Genomic DNA, 19519 nt, shown 5'->3' on the forward strand with positions numbered 1-19519 from the left:
TGTTTATGGCATCCGAAGAGGAAAATCCACTGAGACACTCAACTGGTGATGGATTGTGAGTAATCAAGTCATCGTTAATAAGCCATAAGGCCCAGTGTGAATGGTAAACTGACAAGCAGGGGCAGTTCAGTACTTTAGGTGGTAAAATAGCCTTTGAGATAAATGGCAGTCCTCTGTTCCAGAAGACATAGCCTGACAGTCCAGGCAATCGTCCTGCAGCTTCCCAGAAAGCTCTTCTTACTCACAGGACAGACCCATCCGAAGTTTGCGTGGATAGCTTCTCCTCCAAGCTGCTTACTGTTTCAATGACACAGGTGAAACAAGAGCAGTATGGCCAGCTCAAGAGCCCTACAATGGGCTCTGCCTTTCTGTGGCTCAGTTCCGTTGTCCGCAAAACAGCGATAATGGTACTAAGATCATGATAAGCATTGTTATGATCACTTTACAAGCACAGCGCAAGCTAATTAATACAGTTAAGTTTGATACATGTAGCTCTCAAAGCCATGTAATTCTTTATAACAAACAGATCCCTTTCACAGCAAGAGAGACTGTCTCCAAGCATGATGCTATCAGACCTCTGAAAAATCACAAACTTTTAAAAATGGGGACAACACTAGTATAATGGATACAGTGTGCTAAGAAAAGTAGGTCTAAGAATGAACTAATGGGATTATGTAGCTCAGGAAACCAGAACTGTGAATCTAATCAGCAGCTGCTATTGATAGAAGCGCAGAGGTTTGTGTTTGATTTGAGAGGGCAGAACTACAGATACTGAAAGATTATTTCATAGGGAAAATGAATGGATCTTAACTCTTCAAAGGATAGGAATTATGGTGAGCATTTCTAGAACCTGATTTTTACCAGTCCTTCATGTGGACTACTTCTTATCCAGCTCCCACAAAGCAGGTTTATAATTCAGCTGGCTCAGACCACCAGGTAGTCAGGAAGCTGGAGACAGGCTCTGTAGCTCAGTTAAGGGGAGAGGTGTTATGGAGGGAGCAGGAGTACTCTGGGCTCCCAGGGCAATACAGATTGCAAATCTGAGGAAAGGTTTCTAGGCTTTGGAATGTGAATGGATGGAGGCACTTCCAAGCTAGGTGGCAACCAAGTCCTTTATTGTAATTCTGCATTCCTCCTGCTTCTGAAATTTCTTTTTCAGTTTGCCTCTGCATTTTTCTTTGCTTTGTTTTTTCTTACTTAACCATATTTTTAAAATAAGCATCATGCATTTAGGGTCAGTCCCTCAGCGGTCAGTGGAACTGCCACTGAGGGACACCAGAGGAGAAATTTGCCTTTAATATATTTTTAATGCCTCACTGCACTGCAGTCCTTTTTTTGTCAGCTTTTCTGTAGCAAAGCATGTAGGCTGGGTGAGCAGCATTATTTATGGCGAATGCACCACGGCCAGGAATCAGGCAGAAGATCAGACAGCTGCTACAGACTCTTTCAAAGTTGTAGTGACATACCCCAACCCAAGCTGAGAAACATCATATTGCTGCAACCTTCCCAGCACTAGTGGGATAACATCCAGAAAAGAGAGCATTACTGGAGCAAGAAGAGCAATGGTTACTGTGTCAGAGCCAGCTGCCAACCTGGAAACATTAAACTAATGAATGACACAAAGAGTCCATTCTACCTTCTTTCTCACCTTCCTCTTAAAATCCTCCCCTCCCGCCCTGCCCCGGCCTGCCAAGAGATCAAGACCTGTTGTTGAGATAACAAGAACTAAAAGGCTTACAAGGTGTTATACAGGATGGCATGGGTGAGATCCAAAAAAGCACTTAAGCACCTCAGAAGCCATTTAGGCCACATTCAGGTGATTCCAGAATGCCATTCCCCAGCAGCATCATTCTGCTGCAAAACACTTAATCCAGGTATTCTCAGCAGAAAATGCCCGGAGTTCTCCTGTGGCACATACCAAGTGGGACAGCAGCACTGATTACAGCTGAGCCCAGCAGCCACAGCCACGCTCTCTTCAAAGGACAGCTGGAGGAGACAGGCCTGGTGGTCAGAGCCCTTGCTCAGGACTATGGGAGATCCAGATGCAATTCTCCTCGCCTGTAGGGTTCAAAGCTATCTTTCCCCAGAATTGCTCTAACTTTGACCTAGAAGCTAGTCTTGGGCACTCAGTGAACAATTTGAGGGCACCGTGCCGACTGGAGCGGGCTCAGGCATGTGTGCCACAGAGCGTGCAGGGGTGCTTTGACTTCCAAGGCAAACAAAAAATGAATGTCAAGCCAACCAGAGCAGTGTGCCTGGTTGGTCTCAATTGAGATGCCCACACGCAGACATCCAATGCCATTTAAGATGTCCCTGAGTATCCTGCCTGGCCTCCAGATCCCACTCCAAAAGCGCGTTCGTCTCCTAGAGGCGCTGTGTCACAGCTGCGGATATCTTGCCCACCTTACAGCGCCTGTTAATGCAATACATGCCTCGTTTAGGCAAATGAATCAAGTGCCTGGCAAGTTTAGGCATCTCCAAAAGGTGGCAGTCCAAGGATGGTTGTGGTCTCACATGACCAGTCTAAGTCATCAGTTCTGGTCTCGCATGACCTGTTTTACGTGTCTCATGCCTTTATTAAATCAAGCCCCATGCCTTTATTAAATCAAGCCCCAAATCCTTATCCTGCATAACTAGCTAGCTCCAAGACAGCCCATAAAAAAACACGCCAAATAAAACACTTACCCACACAAAAGCTTTGGGGAAACTCAGCTGGAAACCGATGCTTTGTTCCAATGGTAGCGAACTCCAGGCAGAACTTCGCTGGAGAAGCTTCCAAAGAATAATACTCTGAATATGCTGGCAAAGCTAAACAGCAACAAGATGAGGCATTCAAATGAACATGAAATATGATTATTTACTTCAGCCACAATCCTGTGCTCGGTGAGATTTGGTGTTGTAAATGTCTGTGTGAATGCCTCGGACAGCAGAAATGTCAAGGGAATGCTTCTTCAGTGGAGTGTCTGTGCTCACCCACACCCCAGGGAGTGCATGTACCAACAGCAGCACTGTCTCGCCAAGCGTATGGCTGCAGGTGATTGCTGGAAAATTATGATTCAGCGTTGCGTAGTCACACAGACAGACAGACAGGTGATGCATGAGGAAGTTTAGAGCAGAAGACTGTCTCTCTGGTGGCCTGAACCTCCATCTCTGATTTTTATGACTCCTTCTTCCACAGTCATGATTTCCTCTAATTTCCCCTGCTTCTGATTTGTTTTGTGCAGTTATTGAAGAATGTCAGCCACCTTAGACTTAGGGTGCACGGTATCTGTGGGTCCCAGATGCTCTGTTATACACCTGCACGGTTCTATCATCTGCTCCCAAGGCTGATCATCACAGAATAGAATCATAGAATCATTTAGGTTGTAAAAAACCTTTAAGATCAAGTCCAACTGTAAACCTAACACTGCCAAGTCCACCACTAAACCATGTCCCTCAGTGCCACATCTACACGTCTTTGAAATACCTCCGGGGATGGGGACTTAATCATGTGCTGAAGTAAGTGACCAGCCATGTGCCATGAGTAACTAACTATTTAAAAGGTATTTATTCTACAAAAGGCGAAACAATGCTGAAATCCATAAGGTATTTAGGACTCGAGGCAATGAGTCTACACAGCACAGCTCGCTGTAGACTTAGGATCCAGGACAAGTTTGACTGTACCAACACAGTACCACATTTTCAACAGGACATATTAGCTCAGATCAGGCCCAATATAAATGCAGTTGCCATGCTTGCAAACCCAGCATGGATGTCTCCATGCCTGTGGAATAAATACACTCCTTATCTCAGACAAAACTGAGTATGCCAGGTTTTGGTGCGTGGTTGGAAACACCATCATCAATACATTGCAGCCTCTAGGTGAGTGTTACCAGATCTCCCTCCTCCTGGAATCAGCTAGCTGTCTCCACTGATCCTCATTACCCCATAAAGTCCTTCCATATAGCTAAGGGGCTCTTCAGGTTTATTGTCTTATCCAAAACAATGAAAACTGGATGTCACAGTATCCCTTGCAGATTCAAAGAACAGAACCTCATTTTCTTCGTGTAAGAACCAGACAGTAGATATTTGCACAGCTTGCCATCACAATGCAAGGAATAAAGCTAAAGAGACAAGCTGCCCTTGTAGGTGAAATTCACAATAAGGCCTTCATTTGCTCTTTGTCAAAATTTTTACAGATACTTAGATTGCCGAGATTATTCAATGGGCTTGGAAAGAGTCAGGAAAATGCAACAAACCTCAATGGTCTGCTTTGCAAGTTAATGGCTTTCCTTTTTCCATGTGTGCAATTACTGAGAGAAACCTAACCCTTCCCCAAGCCTTCACCTTTTATCAGACCAGGTATCAAATGCTCTTTGGCTTAGGTACATTTTGTGCTTGTTTCTCATGCAAACGCAAACTACTATACACCAGCAGGCACTTTTGCCAAATTTGTTTCATGGATTTCATTCTGTTTTCTACCTTTCACCTAAAAGGGGTATTATGTACGCGAAGATTACTTTTCTGTGAGAAGATAGCGAGAGATTTATTTTCTTTCAAAAATTATGGGACTAGACCCATCTTGGCCTAATTCCACTGAAACTTGTAGCCTTACACTGATGATTATTTAATTACATTATTTGCCAAAAATCATTAGAACAAAGCTAATCTGTGTTTTAAGTGCTTTGTTAATGTTATGGTGAGGTTGACCACTTACATCATTTTTAGCAAGGCATTTACACGGTACCTAATTAAGGTTGCCAAATATCTTATGCTCCAAATCAGCCCTGCGTGGGCAAGCCTGAGAGACAAAGTCCAACCCAAGGCTTAATCTGATCCCTTGAGCTTGAAGAAATGGTTTGTACAAGGTCGTGAGGCCTTTCTCATGCGCAAAGTCATAAGCTTTCTCCTGCAAAGCCTCCCCTTGTTTCTGAGCTGTATATACTTGACAACAGGTTGGCTCATCATGTCTCACCAGTCCCTGGGTTCAGGTTCCAGACCAAATGCACACACACACACACACACACACACAGAAAGACAAAAATAAGTGAATGTTTACACAGTCTCTATTCAGTCAGAATTGGGCTTTGGAAATCAAATTTGGGCCTCAGTGCCTGCAGAAGGATTTGGGGGGAGGATATAAAACAGACACCTGGAGTTACATCTTCCTTATTTTAGGATTTCTGATGAGGATAATCCCTAGTTAGGTCACACCAAATCATTTATGAGCTTTAGTTCTTGTTCAGTGGATTATTCTTTAATTCAATTAAAATAACAACAAACCCCGACCAACGGATTTTATCCATATGTACATCTTTAAGTAATCTCATTTAAATCAGAATGTGATGGCTTGTAGGATTTGGTTCACAAGAATAGTGCAAGCAGCCTATTTAAAATTATGTGATCTGTATTGCAATCCTTACAAAGCTTCAGGTCTAGCTTCAGGTTTATTATTTAAACTAAACACAGAAATTTATAGGCTTTTTAACCTTTCTTTAGAGCTTTGGATCAGTTTGCGAGAAGCAGAAGTCACCATAATTATTTATAAACATTTTCATATTATTGTAGATTCACCCTCACACCATTGTCGCTGGGTGAGAGCTAGCATCCCTTACAACGCATGGTGTAGTCATGGCCATGCTTCACTAATGCCATCTGGCCTGAGACACTCCTTGTAGTCTGGATTTAGAACAGTGAATGCTCTCCTGAAGGTGGGCCCATAAATCTCACCCACAGGAGCACCCACAGGAGAGCTGCAAACTCATTGCCCAGCATCTCAGGTTAAGGTCAGGGCCACTGTGCTCTTCCATCCCACTCCCTCTTCCCTCAAAAAGCCCAGACTAATGACAACTGGAACAGCTTTACTACTGCATAACCCCATATGCCAAAAGTTGCTTGAGAGAGGGCAGACTCGCACCATAGCCCCCCTGCCATGGATGGGGCAGAATGAGGCTCCGTCCATGGGGATAACTCACCAAAATCACCTCTGAGGAGCCCCACAGGACTGGGTCCCACAGGCAAGGTCAGTGAGATCCTCTGTGTTTTGTGACTGAAGCCAGAGATCAGAGCATATGTAACTCAATAGCACTGGGATCTGGGTGGATATACACGTGCCCAAAGTTGAGGTCATGCCAGCTTACATGGCAAGGCTGTTTATGGCCCAGGTTTTTTATGCGGGCATGTAAAATAGCAGTAGTGCACCCAAGTCCTTTTTCTGGGCCCATCACTAAAAGCTAACACAAACAGGATGTAATAAGTCACCAGAAAATTTTCCAGCTGACCTAGACTGTCATACGGCAACCACATGACTGACGGTCATAAGAAAACCAAATTTGTTTCAGTTTTCTGTGCAATGGTCAATTTTACACATTCTATAGTGTAATGTTTAATGTATATTACATAGTCTTATACACACATAGTATTATACATTATAATTATACAGCATGAGACTTAGGCTTATGGAAGATCCTACCTAAACTCAGATTACATGCCTGTGAACTTTTAGAAAAAATAAGTAAATAAAACAACCCCAAAGGTAGTATATCGTCTGTGGAAATTACTTTTGTCCACTTGACATTCTCAAGAAGCCATTCAAGACAGGCATCTAATTCTGATAAATTCCTATAAATAAATTTTCACTGAATTCTAGAATGTAGCTGTTGTTTCACCTCTGCAGAAATTCTGCATTTCCCTAATTAACTTGTAAAACAAAAATTTTGTGCCAGTTTTCTACCTTCAGCAGGTTTCTGTTCAATTATTTTCAAGATCTGTAAAAAGTCACCATAGAAAGACTTTTAAAAAATCAAATAGCAGCAATACAGTCCCATCTAGGGGAAGAGAACTGCTTTTCTATAACTCTTTTTTTTTCCTCCCACACTGGACAATACTGGCGGGTTGAGATTTAAACAGAGATGGGCTCCTTTTACAAGATTGCTCATATAAAGCGAAGATAACACCAGCTGGGTTCATTTGAAAGAGGACATCTTGGGAAGAGCCGACAGCGCAGCTATTGGAATAAGACCGGAATGAAAATCTGAAATACTTAGCCTCTTCCTGTCTCGTAGGTATTATACTTAATTTCTTGTAGAATGCATAGGATTATAATTAGAAGGAATTGTCACTGAAATGTACTGTAGGAGCCTTTTATAAATATATATGTTTGAATAGAGGCTGAGTGAAAATGTTGAAATGGATTCTTTTTGTTGGAAATACTTAATCAGGAAGATTCTTTTTCTTTACCTAAATGATATTTGTTAGTTCTGACAGTCTGCTCAGTGATGTGTATATGAGGGCAGACACTGAAGAGTGTCTACAAAGGGAAAATATGAGAACTTCAGTCCCAATCCCACAGGCTGTTCATGCTTCTCCCTGTAGGAAACAGCTTGCAGGTTTGAGGCCTGAAGTGGAAATGTAAATTACTGCTATGTAGGTTTTCCTGAAAACTCATCATTTAGCAGTAAATGAGAAAATGCATAATTTACCAAACCTGAGCTACATGACGTTAAGATTATATACATCAGGATAGCCATCAACATAGAGAATAGTTTCAGCATTAAATTTATAAGCACAATATATATGTTATTGCATCATATTTCTTCTAGTGATTTCTATTCTCTTTTTTCAGCTCCCATTGTTTCAGTTTTATTTGGTTATACTAACACTTTAGGTTTAGACTCTTTACAAGAACAAAGAAAACGTAGAATAACTCAAAGCCACCACTAAACCGAAATAGTAAAATTGTCTCAGTAGTGACCTAGCAATAATAATCGTCTTGGAAATATTTATCCTGGAGATGCAATTAAGTTGCGCGACAAAATATCAGTAACGTTATTGTTTCTCTCTGCAAGAAGAACGTGTTTAACAGGAGCTATAGTTTTAGGTCTGCAGTCAATGCACGTTTTTTATTTCCAATTTTAAAGACAATTTCAGCCTTTATTCCCTGTGTCCTCAGATCATTGCAAGAAATGGTGACTCTTACTATTTATCTGCTGGTCATCTTGGCTCAAGCTCTTGCGGGGCCTTGCAATCCAAATAAAGCAGGTAAAATAACTTAAGTCTCCTATGATCTTCTCTTGTAATTAAGCTGCCAAAGGGTTTTTTTCTATTTAAAAGTGGAAAGGTTTTTCTTCAGAAAGTTAAACTGTGGATTCTGGAGAGCTAATCCTTACATTTCTTTTATTGATCTGCTTTCAGCTAGCACAGGAAAGCAAGCACCACTAAAGTCCTAGCCCCACAGAGGATTAGGCAATAACTTAATAATAATAATTGCTTAACTCTGTGCAATATTCATAGTGCAATAAAGTTAAGAACAAGCAGAATTCAGGCATAAAACGGCAAAGAAAACAACAACAATTAGAAATCATCCACAATAGCACAGGCTAGATGCAGCAGATCTTTGCTGCCCAAGCTGGGCTTCAGTCCCACTGACTGCAATCAGATGACTAGTGGTGAATGAACGTGCTGGGCTGAACTCCTGAACCACACTGCTATATCAAACAAGAAAAAACAAAAATCATTGAAGCTAAGGCCCTAATTGCACACTGACTCCTACCTAGAAACTCAAATGATTTGGTGCCAGACAGACTTGTCATGTAGAATTCACTACAGTTAAGAAACGTGCTTTAGAAATGCATTGGAATACACCTCAATATAGAGAGTTTGCTTGGTACGTGCGTGACTGGAGTCAGACTACTGCCAGTAATTTCATGGTATATCTTAAGTATTTGGCCCTCTAGCCATTTATTCCAGTACCTTCATTTGCACAAGCAGTTTCTCTGAACTGCAGGAATTTTCACAGCTGTAAAATTGCCAGAGTTACAAATCTGACCAAGCAGAATCAAATCTGACACAAGCAGAATCAGCCTGTGCGTGCTGAAGGTTTGTTGACCAGAAAGGAGCGAGTTGTTAAGGTCCCTATTTGACTTTCTCTGAGTATTCCCTAACCTTCTGCAGACATGGAAAGGCTGCAAAATTATGCTTTTATCATAAAAACTAGAGTGTGAAGGGCTCTAAAAGAAATAATTTAATAATTTCAGGTAGGGTGTCTTTTTTCTGGCTGTAGTAATTGGAGGTCTTTCTCAATTTTCAGGTCACTAATGGTTAGTCAATATTTGCCCTTTAAATTCCCATCAGACATTTAAATTTGCACTGCCTGATTCTCTTTGAAAAATGTCCAATTCTGCTATCACGAAGCAATCAGTCTGTAGGTTATGATGTTCAATATTCATGGCTGTATTAGCAATCACCATGTTTGGAAACCTATTGCACTGCTATTAACCATTGCTGTTAACAGGGCTAGGATTTCAGTGTGTTTACTATTGCTATTAAAAGGGCTAGGCTTTTCACTTCATTTATTATTGCCATTAACAGTGCTAGGCTTCTAGGTTCATGTTTAGATCTTAGCTTTTAACATGAGAATTCTAAAAATTCAGTTTGCGCTGGCACTGCAATGCCAGTGCAAGGAGAGAAAGGGCAGAATATGTCTCGTGGCCTAGATCTAACACCGCTACAAAAAGGTGCACATCTGCTGAAGCCTAGCAAAAAACTTCACTCATATTATTTTTACGGAGTCAGTGGTGTTACAGAAGCCAGCTCTGCAGCATAATCTGACAGATTTCAGTGCAGAAATTTTTCACTTCAGGTTTCTCAGCAGTGTCTCTGCTCCTCAATCAGCTATTCCAGAAAGATAAAAATTTTACATGAAGTTCTGCATTCCTTAGAAGGCAAAGGCCAAACTCTTCCAGAGACGACAGAATTTAACAACCCAAGGTCAGTTTTGTGTAGCAAAAGCTGCTCATGTTAGGGGACCTTCCAGCACATACCCTGCTCACAGAAGTTTAATCCCAAAGGAAAGCAGGTGTGCAGACCCTCCTCTTTGAAAGAAAAACACCACTGAATATCACTCTGGGTGTATTATTTTCCTTTCAGATGTAATTCTGGTATACTGCTATCCTAAAACCATCATTACCAAAATTCCAGAGTGTCCTTACGGATGGGAGGTTAATCAGCTGGCACTTGGAGGCATTTGCTACAATGGGATCCACGATTCGGGATATTACCAATTCACAATCCCGGACCTGTCACCTAAAAACAAATCCTACTGTGGGACGCAGTCAGAGGTAAGACTATCAAGGCCAACATTTCTGAGCTGGACTCAGAAATTGGCTGGAGTCACTTGAGAGAGTCCCATTTGCTTCAGCTTGGAGTGGGCTTTAAGTACTGATGGAAAGAGGAGGCTCCAGTATCAGGGAGGAGGAAATAATTAGTCATGCTTTGCATCTACAGGCAAAATAGTCGCAGGCTTAGTGATATTAGTCTGGGTGTTAGTTGCCCATTTGCACCTGTATTACACAGAACATACACACAGTAAGGCATACATATAGGCAGCACAGCATATGAAGAGCTACAAACCCATGTTTCCTTGGGGATGGTGTTTTGTCACCAGATAGAGTCTTCATGTTTCAAAGTACGAAGTTGTTCTTGATGTCTCAAAGACTCAGTACTGCCTACATTTCTCTGTCTCGCCATCCACAGTTTAAGAACCCCGTTTATCACTTCTACAACTCCATCGTCTCCAATGACTCCTCGGTAATTGTGAAGAGCCAGCCTGTGAATTACTCATTCACCTGCACATACAATGCCAACTACCTGGTGAACCAGGCTGCCTTTGACCAAAGGTATGTCCTCTTCTGGGAGTGCGCCTCACCCTGTTTTCAGCACCGCATCTCACTCATACAGAAACTTTGTTATGTCCCCAGGGTGGCCACCATCCATGTGAAGAATGGAAGCTCTGGCTCATTTGAAAGTCAGTTGTCCCTCAACTTCTACTCTGTAAGTGCTCTTTGCCACCCAGCTTTTTGCCTTCACCTTCCACAGGCTTCAGTCTAAGAGCTGGAAAAAAAAGGCTGCTGCTCCTGACTTTTATGCGTCATGGAGCACATTACTAGCCTGGAACAGATAATTACAGTGGGGTTTGCAGGGGTCCTTGTTTCTGCTGATTAACAGGGATATACTTAAACTGAACAGAGCAGACACATGCCAACTGTTCTTTTAATCCCTCCAAATCAGGGAGATTTTTCTGCTGAAAGGTACATTTCTAACATGCTGACAGATTTTATAAGAAAAAGCAAACCTTGTTTGTAGTCCCACTCAAAGAGCAGCATGCATCTGCAGGCACCGCTGCTATGACATAGTCTCTATAGACACAGCCAAGCTCCATGCATTTCTGTTGCAGTTTGCTTCCTGGTCCTCTCACCTGACAGGTATTTCAGGTTCCCCAGAGATCTTTAGGTCATGCTGGAATTTTGTTTCCAACAAAATATCATCCCTGTATATCAGGCCAATCTTTTGAAACATCCCTCTCCTCCCCACAGCTCTGCTGTGCTGCTGGAGCAGCCAGCTCCAGATCCTGGGGTCTTTTTCCACCAAAGCACAGCCAAAAGCACAAAAGCTGCCTCTCTATTTTAGCAGAACTAGAAAAAGCACAACTAATAACACACTGTGTTGAATTTATAGGCCAGGCAGATGGAGTATCTAGCACAAGGTGGACTGATGGAAATCTCTCCCCCCACACCCAGCATTTTGGGCACCAATTGATCGCTGAACATTTTGGCAGCCTTGGGATGCCCCATGAAAACCCACGGGGTCTTTTTTTCTGATAGACGGCACACTGGTAGTATACACTGGCAAGGTCCCAGGAGGTACCACGCTGCTCCTGTCAACTCCTGACAAAATGGCTGCAGAAACAAATGATGGACAGTGAGCAATGGATCTCTGGTACTTTTTTTTTTTTTTTTCCCCAAATGACTGTTTTTTTCTAATGGCCATGGGGCTCCCAGGAGTCAAGGAGGGAGTGGCTGAACTAATACATTTTCCCACTGAGCACAAGTACAGAACAAGCTCAGAAAGCTAATAGACCACTTCTTTGTTATTTTGTTCACATTTCCACTGGGGAGAAAAGATTAATTTCAATGAAATGTTCTTTTTTTCCTGGCAAAATGGAAATAAAAGATTTATTTGGCCTTGTTATTCATCTCTGCTGCTGCCTGACACAGCCCTCTGCCTCCAGTGGGCCATACTTTCAGGTGCTTCATGGGCCCCTTTCCTCCTCCAGAAGCAGCGCCCAAGCTGCAGCCTAACCCAGCAGAAACCCTTCAGTCTCACCTGCCCTCAGCCTGGGACACACCATTAACAGCACAGGACTGCAATGCAGCATGAGGGGCTGGAGCCTGAATGGAAATCAGGCCTTCAACACTGAAACCTGTTGTGAAGAAAAGCAAGACAGTACCCTAAAACAGTGTAGAGCAATGGAGTTTGGAAAACGAAGCAGCATACCAGGGTCAACTCTTTTTAGCACAAGGACTGACACCAGCTTTGTGACAGTACTTCTGCAAGGTCTCTCCTTCAGGAGAAATCTTTGGTTAAGTGAGAATTTCTCAGGGCACTTAACAGCCATGGATCACTAATCTAAACACAGCCTTGAGCCTTAACTTCGGTGTATCCAATCTATCAGATGTTGCAGTGGGAATACTGTAGTGCCTCACAGCCACCTCGCCACGTAGGTGAGGAAAGGTACATAAGACAACCAGTACCAGGGAACTGAGCAAGCTCATCAAGGAAAGATAGTCCAACAGCTCCAGAACTACATATACCCAAATCCTGCTGTGTAGATTTAACTAAGTAAACCAATGCTATGACTAAACATGTACTCTTTATATAGTTCTGGTGCTATCTTTGTTATGATCTTATGCAATAAAAAGCAGCAAGATTTAAGGTAGGTACTTCCATGTATTTGTAACCAAACTTTTTCACCTGAGCACCACACACTGCACTACTTTGAGCAGGCTGGATTTTAGTGGATGAATGACTATAGCTGGCAGAGCTCTTTCTGCACACTCATGCCCCTTCAGCTCTCACCGTGCTGGCCACCACAAGTATAAATCACAGAGTGCTGAACCTTTGTGTACGGGCATGTGATTTCTGCTTATCTTCATTCCTTTTCCCCCACACGTGGCCATCTCCCAACTCCATTCCCATTCCATACAGTCATCTCCAGTCTCTCACTCCCACCAGCTTCCCCCACCACCTCTGGTGTACCAGAAGCAGCAGCAAGCTTGCTTCCACCCACGCTGTGATATAACACATACCACAACCCAAAGAGCATAAAATTCTGTCACTTACTATCATTATAAGCCAAACATTAACAAAAAGATTTTTGAACATCACCTTGGGCTTCCAATAGTCCTACTAACAGGTGTAGAGTTTGGAGTTTGCAGGTAATAAGAACCCAGACTTTTGGAGTCCATCTCTCCAGAGCTGTCTGAAGTCACCACATGCCTTTGCTTTGCATGATACTAGTAACGTATGATGTCTTTCTCTTTGTCTTTCAAAGAATGCCAAGTTTTCAAGTATAAAAGAAGCCCCTTTCGTCGTTGAAACATCAGAAATTGGTTCTGACATATTTGCTGGAGTGGAAGCTAAGGGCTTAAGTGACAGGTAGGCAAGGGAAGGAGTAATAATTAATACATTGGCAATCAGGACATTCCTTGCTAATCTGAAGTTTGTGTCTCCCCAGGTTCAAAGTTGTTCTCAACAACTGCTGGGCAACTCCCTCCTCAGAGTATTTCTACCAGATCCACTGGCCTCTGATCACCAAGGGGTAGGTGCTGGTGGGACCCGGGGAAGCACCTCTTCCCAGCCCAGCCCCAAGGATGACAGAAAGCCGGGGGCTGGGGGATGAGGGGGCAAAAGAGAAGCTGGCCCACAGCAGGGCAAATGCATCCATCAGACTGCCACCTCAGGAGACGTTTCACTAAAGCCATGCAGGCTCTGACACTGCTTCTCCATGCACAACACAGGTGTGCCACGGACAACTCCATCCTTGTGCATGAGAATGGGAAAACAAGCCGGGCGACTTTCCAGTTCAACGCTTTCCGCTTCCGTAACATCCCCAAGCTGTCCAAGGTCTGGCTGCACTGCGAGACGCACGTCTGTGACAGCGAGAAGTTCTCCTGCCCGGTGGTAAGGCCTCCCTCTCAGAGAAACACGTGGTGCTAAATTTAGACAGAGGATGTCGAGACCTTGCTGAGGGCACGTCGGGTGCAGAGCCAGTGCCAGAGCTTTCAGCAGAGGGAGACAGCGCCATGCATGAACCTGAGTGGCCAGCCGTGCACCCCGACTCCTGTCATGCCACAGGCGCTGTATGCAACATTGGGCAACTTGTTTAAATGTATTGAGAAATAACATAGCACTTTAAAAACTCAGTTCTTGTCAATATCCCAGACGACAGTCCTGTCTGACAAACAGCTACAGTTAAACACAAGCCTGGAAAAAAGGAGAAAGTAGAGCTTTTTGCATTTTACCAAATATCTCGGTGCCGAGGGCACCCTGGGGGCAGTGGGAGAACCTGGCTCAAAGCTCACTGCTAGTCAAGCGAAACCTCCCAGCCCCCCTTCCCAGGGAAAGTCCTCTCTGCCATCCTGCAGTAAGTTACTGCTCTTGTAGCCATCCTATTCTGCATGAAATACATAAACTGTCACTGGAGCAGGAACTGAGGTCGAAGAGTAGGTTCCTGTGACCTTAGGTGGGAAGGAGGTGGGAGTGCTACACAAGCATGTTATTTAGCATGGGGAGGTGCACGCTGCTTGCACCAACTGATGCAAGGGTGAGGGTTACTAAAGTGTCTTTCTTTAAAGACCTCTCTCTGTCCTTCACTAAGTCAGAGCTTTGCTACTCTTTCTCTCATGCAATGAATGTGTCATTGCTATAAAATGAAGTTGAATTTCGTTTAACCTGCATTGAAAGCCCAAAATACTCCTTGGTCGACATACTGTCATTTCAGCAACAACTATTTCTTGCTGGAGAAGAGAAAGCATCACTCCTGGTGAAACCAACTTTTCTTTCTAAACCCTTTCTCAGTCCAGGAGCCAAATTAACATAGCAGTTTATTACCCAGCCTCAGTGCTAAGCAGGGGGCACTGATTTGTGCAAAACTTGCAGGTTTGACAAAAATGCATTGTTAGAAATTCTAAGGTTCAAAAGCAAAAGAAGAAACTCTGGGCTTAGATTTTGTTGTCTGTTTTTAAAGATTTCTTCAACTTTTTATCCAGCCACAGACCAGGGTTAAAAGAAAACACAAACCCAGTACTCCATTATCTGCCTTTCTGACAGTACCACCAAACCTCTACATCATCTTTCAGGCACAGGGTGGAATTCCCTCCTCACCCTCCAGTGTAGGATAATTGCTTGATCAGGCTAGCATCCCTCCAGTCCACTTCCAACCCAAAAATGCAGCTGCTGGTCTGCTGCAATTAAGGTTGAACTAAGCTGGGGGTCTATGCTTACAAGCAACTCATAACCAGAATTACCACATGCTCAACTTATAAAAAAAAAAAAAATGCCCACAGCTGGGGATCTGCAAAGGTCAGGGGACGGACAAGGACCTTTAATCTGTAGAGCACTGCCTCCAATACAGGCCTTGTCAGCTGTGACAGGCATCATTAGTGCTGGACATGAGATGATCCGTTTGGAAGGGATTTGTGCTTCCTGTTTCTACCCAATAGGCAACAATTATAATTAGCAATAAACAACAACAGAAGCCTTCACAGAGGTCATGGGTTAAATTGATGGAGCTCAGCTCTCCCCTTCCTTTTTGACAGGAGTTTTCTTTAAGACAGGGTGGAAAGGGCAGCCCAGGAGGACCTGTGATTAGCAAGTGGACACTCATCTGGGCTCCTGCCATCTCACGACTTAAAAGAGCACTTACACTGACAGTCATTGTAAGGGCTGTGGTACACCAAAATCCTCAGAAAACGCACTGTAAAGACTCTCCTTAAATCTCTCCTGCACCAAAACCCCCCAATAATTTCAGGAAAAAAGATCCCTAGACAATACGCAGCAATATTGACACAGATTTCATTTCCTTGGTTGGAAACATGAGAATTGGGTCTGGATTTTTTTATTACTTTTAATTTTTTTGGTATACATGGCTTTCTCTCTGATCTATTGAGACATGTGACAAACGAAAACAGCGCATGGAACAAACCGGAGGTGTTTTAGTGGCGGAGATTGCTGTACGCAGTAAGTGGCTGGGTTTCTGGGGTGTTTCTCCCTTTGGGAAGCAATGAAATTAGGAGCCACCCATGGCTCGTAGCGTAGGAGCTAGCAGAGGGAGCCAAAGCCCTCTGCCAGAGCCCTTTTCCCCATGGCAGCAGGAGTCTTGAACAGAAGTTGGTCCCCTCCAGGCTTGGGGCTCTGGCAGAAGAGCTCAGTGAAACTCTCCTCATTTACAAAGCGAGTAAAGGCACCCATTTGGCATTAATGATAAATGGCCAAACCACTTGCAGACCGAGTTAGCAGTGTAAACTCTGCTCACCTGCATTGGACCTCAGCAACAGCCCAGACAAGCTCTGAAAGATTGCACATGAGCGGGAGAGAGGTCAGGCTTAGGAGCAGCAGGAAAGCTTTTCTTTACACTGTGGGTTGGTACTTCAGCATACCATAACTCTGGTAGGTTAACCCTTTGTGCCTATCCCTCCTGATACACAAATTGATCTGCCGCCAGGTTTCCCCATTATAAAACAACACCTGTTTCCTTTAACTGCTGCCTCCTGGAGGCACCAGGAATTTCTCCCTGAGCTGGTTTAATTCCTCAGATCCAGCACATCTTTTGAAACAGGTCCCTGGAACAAGATATGCCTAAATCATGTTCTCGCTAGAGCCCTTTATACTACTTTATCAACTACATCCACACCAACCTGAATGCCAATTTAAAATTACAAATAGATGTAGAGCAGCATTATTACAATTCAGTATGTTGCACCAGTAAAACCCCATCAATTTTAGAAGATAAAAGAACTGAGGATCCTTTTATAACTTCAGACAGTAAAGCCAAGAGGAAGAAATATCCAGAATTTCAAAATGTGGCAAATGTTATCTGTTCTGCTTTTACAAAGCATGTTAGTGCACTTTGCTCTATTTTAAACATGCCATCCCAATGTTATCTTTTTCTCTTATTTTATGCAGGCAAAGGTTTATCCAGATTTTACCCACTCTCAGGTAAATAGCAAAGTATGACAATGAAAATATCAATCCCAAATACGGATTTTGAGTGACTCTGTCAACATAAAACCCATAGCACAAAGAAAGAGCTAAAAAATCTACTAAATTTGACAGAAAGGGAAATATTTCAAAATAAAATTCTATTTCTCAACGTTATACACTTTGTTTTCCTCCTTTTGGCACATCCCTCACTCTGGACAATAAAATCATACCAATAACTTCCAATACTGAACATCATTTTCTCTTATTTTCACACCCTCTTCCCAAAAAGGAACAAGCATGTTTCACCGGGTTAACAGAGATGTCTGAAAGCATTTCTATTTGGAGAGGGTTTGAAAAAGGCTTTTCAAAGTCTATTTGTTAAAACTTGATATGGTGACAGAGCCACGTTAGGGGCATGCAGTTGCATTGATGGGGGTGGGAAGAGAACGTGAAAGGCAGCTGACAGGGAAGTACTCACATTTAGTCTGTGTTTCTCTTGCAGATATCATCTTCCACCTACTCTTTGCGACTGGATTTTGTGCTGTTTTATTATAAAACACAGCCCAGCTGTGTTTCTTAACTTTTCCCAGTTCCGTTTGGACCTGGACTTCTTCACTAAAGATGTTCATTTTACAGAGGAAAAATGAAGGTCACAAAAAAATCCTTATGCACCATTTTACCAGATAAATAAAACATTTCATGAGCTTTGTGCCTCGAATACTGGAGAATCTCAAAGCAGATTTGCCTCTCCCCAGTCTCTGCAGGCATTTTAAATGAGTGAAAACCCAAGGGTTACGTATTCCACCGATGCCTCCTTTGAAAGAGTTGTGACGCCAACAGTACGTATTTCTATAAGGAACATAGGGATATGCAAACTCAGCATTTTTCAATGCCAAATTTACCTTCAGGGTCCCCCCTCCTTGTCAGTCTCAGCGTGGTACCAAACCCCCCCCCAGGCCTGGTCTTGCAAGGTCCTAGCTTGATCTGTGAAGCCTTTGAACAAGATGAAAACTAACCTAACACGTCAAGGATGGGAGAAGAGGATGTTTTTTATGTAGTAATAGTTAGAAGGTCCTCAGAATTAGTTGCCTGACATTTCTTTCCTGCTTCTGAGCCTTGTCAGTATTATCGGTTGGGTTAAGTAGAATACGACACATGCTGCAGTAGGTACAATACTGTTAGGAGTAGGAGGTCTTGCTGACTGGACAGGCTTAGTGCTGGATAGCTGCATGGTGTGGATACAAATTAAGCACATCTGAGATTGGAAAACAAGCTAATGAGCTTTACACTTCCTTGAAGATATAGCTGGCATCAGACACAATGGGGTCCAGGTGTTAGCTCTGTACCTGAGTAACAACAGCTCTTAAACAGCAAAAAGAAATTACTAGAAAGGGAAACCATGATTTCTGAAGAGCAGGAAATACCAGGATGTGAAACAATTTCCCAGCAAGAGTGATGGTAGGTTCCTTACTTCCAGTAAGTACTAAAACAATATTGAACAGAACTATTGAAAGTATAAGAAACATTCCTAGGCCTTTTCCATGAAACTTCCAGGATCCTAAATGTGAAAGAGAGAAGAATGACTACAGCTGTTACGCTTCCTATTAATGAAAACCGTAGGTGTACCTGTGTCTGTACATACTGCAGCATAAGCACATTATAGAATTTTTGCTATTGTTTGTAGAGAGAAAACCTCCTGAATAATTCTATTAAATTAAGGATTTTAAGCTCCCTGTTCTTTTTGAAACCTCAGTGTTATGAAGATAATGCATAGCTAGAACATGCATACATTATGGCCACAGTTTTCAAATACACACAGATCCCCTTACCATGGACTCTATTTGCTCCTCTAGGTGTAATCTCAGTCCATACATATTTATAAGTAACTGAGAAAAATAAAGCTGTTTAGAAGCCAAAATTATAGCCGGCAGCATCCAGCCTGAGAGCCCGCAGAAAACGGGACCGCTGTGATGGCATGCGTTTAGCCATTGCGTACAACAGAGGGCACTCTCTCGACAGAATTGTCTGATTTAGACAGACCAGAGTCAGAAGATGTGCCACTTCCAGGTATTTCTCAGTGGTACAAGTTTCTAAAGCAGAGCAGAGCTATTAAATGTTTTGTGCACCACAGGGCATTTTGATCAGAGATAATGACTCTGCAGGTTTTTCTCCCCCGTTTGCTGCTTTGCCTCCCTTTCCCCTTCCCTCCTCCCACTAACACCCCAAGTTTCAACACCTGCCAAGCAGCTTTACTTCTTCAAATTCTTGTCCTTGACAAATGAGATGATTAACACACCGTCGTCTTCTCCAAAGCCTGTTTCTTTTGCCTTGCCCTTGCAACAGTCACTGCTCTCCTATCACGGCTGTTTTGTGCAAAAAGCCTTGAACTGAGTCTCCTTGGTAGGTTGATTAATTTTCTTCCTAATTATGCAATAAGTGTTGCTTTGGAACAAACCTTGCAGGATTGCAGCAGCTGTGAAGTATGCTTACAAATTCCCAG

General features: G+C 43.0%; 2 protein-coding genes across 2 annotated transcripts in view; one reads left to right on the forward strand and one right to left on the reverse strand.

Moving 5' to 3' along the window:
• Positions 1-19519, reverse strand: part of GPAM (glycerol-3-phosphate acyltransferase, mitochondrial) — a 93974-nt gene that overhangs the window by 60636 nt on the left and 13819 nt on the right. The window lies entirely within an intron of this gene.
• TECTB (tectorin beta) lies at positions 7944-17574 on the forward strand. Its single transcript, XM_009476046.2, has 10 exons — positions 7944-8019; positions 9907-10097; positions 10513-10655; positions 10737-10809; positions 13370-13473; positions 13553-13636; positions 13836-13998; positions 15987-16056; positions 17002-17034; positions 17522-17574. The coding sequence occupies exons 1-10, from the start codon at positions 7944-7946 to the stop codon at positions 17572-17574; spliced, it is 990 nt and encodes a 329-aa protein (XP_009474321.1).

This window comes from Nipponia nippon, unplaced genomic scaffold (assembly GCF_047370975.1).
Source record: "Nipponia nippon isolate SJK-2023a ecotype South Korea unplaced genomic scaffold, ASM4737097v1 scaffold_3, whole genome shotgun sequence".
Lineage (NCBI taxonomy): Eukaryota > Metazoa > Chordata > Aves > Pelecaniformes > Threskiornithidae > Nipponia > Nipponia nippon.